At 43.3% G+C, this 3,292-nt stretch overlaps 2 protein-coding genes across 2 annotated transcripts in view; one reads left to right on the top strand and one right to left on the bottom strand.

The window, feature by feature from the left end:
• The window catches only part of e(y)2 (enhancer of yellow 2), a 278,423-nt gene that overhangs the window by 64,601 nt on the left and 210,530 nt on the right, over positions 1–3,292 (top strand). The gene's annotated exons all lie outside the window — the stretch shown is intronic.
• LOC135699346 (tenascin) lies at positions 283–1,872 on the bottom strand. Its single transcript, XM_065219592.1, has 6 exons — positions 1,618–1,872; positions 1,289–1,561; positions 1,076–1,219; positions 703–1,014; positions 502–642; positions 283–440 (listed from the first exon to the last, which is right to left on the bottom strand). Exons 1-6 carry the CDS (start codon positions 1,679–1,681, stop codon positions 352–354), a joined length of 1,023 nt encoding a protein of 340 aa, XP_065075664.1. The 5' UTR covers positions 1,682–1,872; the 3' UTR covers positions 283–351.

Genomic DNA, 3,292 nt, shown 5'->3' with positions numbered 1-3,292 from the left:
GAAATATCATTTTCTCTAATTAGTTCGTTCAATCTAGTTGGCAGTTGAAAATTTTCTGTTGTGTATGTTTGGTTTCCATGGATACGGTGGCCGGGAATCACTAGGGAAACCACGTGGTCGGTTACCATGCTCGCGGCAGCCGGTTGTTTGTAAACAAACATATGCCGGTGTGCAACAGGTTTTCAAGCAAACGGGGACACCTGTTGGCCCTGGCAACCGCGTGCACGTGGCTAGGATGGTCGGAGTTTGCGCGTCAGGTAGTGAAACACTTGTGGCGTTTTGAATTGTGAATTGTATTTACGAAAATCAACAAGTTAACAATAGACTGTACAACATGAGGGGGCGGCCTGTTCAACAGGTAAATAATTGCTTAAAATAGAAAGCTGCGGCCAGTAGAAGGATTGACATCAGCGATGACGCGTGGATCGTTGGGGAGCCGTCTGTAATTGGAACAAAGTGGTCATTTTAGAATGCATTTCAAGAACAGCTCATACTACTTACTCAAACTTATACAGATGCCTCCCTTCTCGAAGAATCCATGTGAGCAGACGCACTCATTCATGAAACACTCCATCGTCTGCTCGTGAGGTCCACGGTGGAATTGGTAGCACTCCTTGTCATCGTTACAGCTTGCACCGTGTGCTGAAACGCAGTAAGCTCAAGTAAAACAATTCCCACTATTCCCCAAACTCAAATACTCACTGACTTTCCTCTTGCACAGCACATGGACCTTGTGTTCCTCGTTGGTATTGTTGTGAGCGTGCATCGGGAACGGGAAGTACTGTTCATTGCAAACGCACTGACCCTCGCTACACAGGGAACCGATGCCAAGTTGGGCGATGCATTGATTCGAGTCGCTACAGTCCTGTTCATAGTGAACCACCGGAAGGCAGGTAGTGTTCTCGGCATTCGCAACGAATCCTCCTCCACAGATGCACTGTTTCTCATGGCAGATGGAGTTTGCGGTGCGGTTGGCGCAGTCCGAATCCTGCTGGCAGGGAAGCTCACCGGAAGCTGTCAATTTATAGAGGATATATTAATTTCCGGACAGCAATTACAACTAGCGGTTGCTCACCTATGATGGAATGGCACGTGTTCTGGTAGATAACAAAGTGATTGGAACAGGTACAATTGCTGTGAACGTCGTCGCAGTGCGAGAAGTGATCATTAATAATGCACTGCTCATCGATCTCGCAGGCATTACCCAGTGCAATGGACTCTGTTGGCAGAAATGATAAATTACCAACATAACCTCAATGTTCAACCCAAGCCAAACCCCCGCACTTACTACTCATACATTTCTTTCCCTCTCTGCTCGGTATGAAGCCCTCCTTGCAGATGCACATTTGAGTCTTCTCGTTACAGAAAGAGTTCTCCGCAAGGCAAGGGCATTGTCCCCCTATTTGATTGGATGCCTTGACAATCACCGGCTTACAATCGGTTTGATTGCCCCCGTCCATCAACTCGCAGTGGCATATTCCTTCGGAGCACGTGCTCCTAACGGCACTGCTCTTGAACATTTCACAATCTTTATCATCCTCGCAGCTAAGCTCGATCAATTCTGCGATAAAATCAATCATAAATGATCACACGACACACTTGCTGCCATCTACTTACCACTGGCACTAACGGTTCCCAATAGCACTAGAAAGATCAACAGAAGGTTTAGGTGTTTCGGCATTTTCCGGTTTTTTTTCCGCACTCTTGACTCGCGACCAATGTGGAGATGAACAATGTTATGACCTTGAGGGTCTATAGCTATATCGGGCGGTCAGTGCGTGAAGCAGCGGCTAGATGTGATGATGGTGATAGACAAAGAGACTCTTCAGCAGCGATGGCACAAATACTGATTTTTGTACACGAAAAAGTTGGGACTCCAATTGTTTCTATACACCGACTCTCCAATACCTTACGGTATCAAAATGAACGATCAGGTCCCAACTTTTTTCGTATACAAAAATCGATCTTTGTGGCACCGCTGCTCTTCAGAGGTCGTCTGTACATACGATAGTATTTAGTGGCGACTTAACGAGATTTTTTTTCTCCTTTTGCTATAACAATTTTGCTTTCGGGTAACCCCGCTGGGTCGGATCGATTTTGCACAGCACCCACCGTTGGTGGCCTGCGTTGTACAGAGGTGTTAGTGCGTGGATTCATATGAAAGGGGCAATCAACGCAGCCTGTTCTTGTACAATTGCGATGTAATTAGGCGGAAGTATATTTTTGATTATTAACGTTTATCCCCCTTTGGAGTTTAGATTAATGGAATTTTGCATGTATGATGTCATAAGTTCTTGCTGAAAGGTGTTTGAGGTTTTCGGACAATTCTAGATAGAGCTGGAATTAGGGCCTAACAGCTTTTGTAAACAATGACTTCTTTTGATGATTTCTAGAAATTCAAGGCCCGCCTACGAAAACCAACATCCTCATCGGATAGGGAAAGATATTCCCTATCCGATGGTTATGTTGGTCTACGTGGGAGTGCCTTGAATTCCTAGCAATCGTCGATAGAAGTCATTGTTTACAAAAGCTGTTACGCCCTAATTCCTGCTCTATCTAGAATTGTCATCACTTACAATGCACTTTTTGAAAAGAATTATGAACTTTCTAAGTTTCTATTTCGATGTTTTTTTTAGTACTCAGTGAACTTATACCCAACAAACCATTTAAACTTGGTCAAAGGCTGAATAAGCAATTTTACAGCTGATGAAGCATATTTTTGCCTGAAAAGGCTCTTATTCTGCTTCCAATGTTTGTCTGGTAGTATGCTAGGAACGACGCACAGTGGGATGAAATAAAAAAGTGGGACATGGCCATTATCGAGTGTAGCATTTTGATGCCTTCTAGAATGTTTCCTAATTTTTGACGTAAGACTACGTCTATGATTTCTATTTGGGGTTTACACTTTGTGAAAAAAAGAAAATGGAACATGTAACAAAATTATGAAATATTTTGAACGTTAATAACTCAGCTGCCCCTGGGCCAATTTCAATAATTTTATAACCAATCGATCAGAAATATTTCTACGCATCTGTCAAATTTAAGACCTCATCATTTTTAAAAATGTGGCTATTGAAAATTGCATGAATGCGCAACTGTTGCTATGAAAATTAAAAATATCACCGATTGCCTGCGAAAAGCGATTTCCCTAACACAGATTTCAAAGTTGAATTTCATCCAGTCTCACCAAATGGTGCTTATTCAATCACCGATTGCTCAGATGATGGTGTTCTCCAGTACACAACAAAGGCTGTCTGCAAGCAGCGAGGTGTAACCCACATGAGCATCCATA

The sequence above is a fragment of the Ochlerotatus camptorhynchus genome, unplaced genomic scaffold (assembly GCF_037179485.1).
Source record: "Ochlerotatus camptorhynchus isolate MF236.1 unplaced genomic scaffold, CSIRO-AGI_Acam_v1.1 ptg000107l, whole genome shotgun sequence".
Taxonomy (NCBI): domain Eukaryota; kingdom Metazoa; phylum Arthropoda; class Insecta; order Diptera; family Culicidae; genus Ochlerotatus; species Ochlerotatus camptorhynchus.
The sequence above is the reverse complement of the archived record's forward strand: the minus strand, read 5'-3'. Positions and strand labels throughout refer to the sequence as shown.

Bases quoted from the DNA above. Each gene is read 5' to 3' on its own strand.
- LOC135699346 (XM_065219592.1), bottom strand. From the start codon at position 1,681: ATGCCGAAACACCTAAACCTTCTGTTGATCTTTCTAGTGCTATTGGGA. The intron at 1,220-1,288 runs GTAAGTGCGGGG...TTCTGCCAACAG, and splicing joins GGGAAAGAAATGTATGAGTA to AGTCCATTGCACTGGGTAAT. The intron at 1,015-1,075 runs GTGAGCAACCGC...ATAAATTGACAG, and splicing joins CACGTGCCATTCCATCATAG to CTTCCGGTGAGCTTCCCTGC.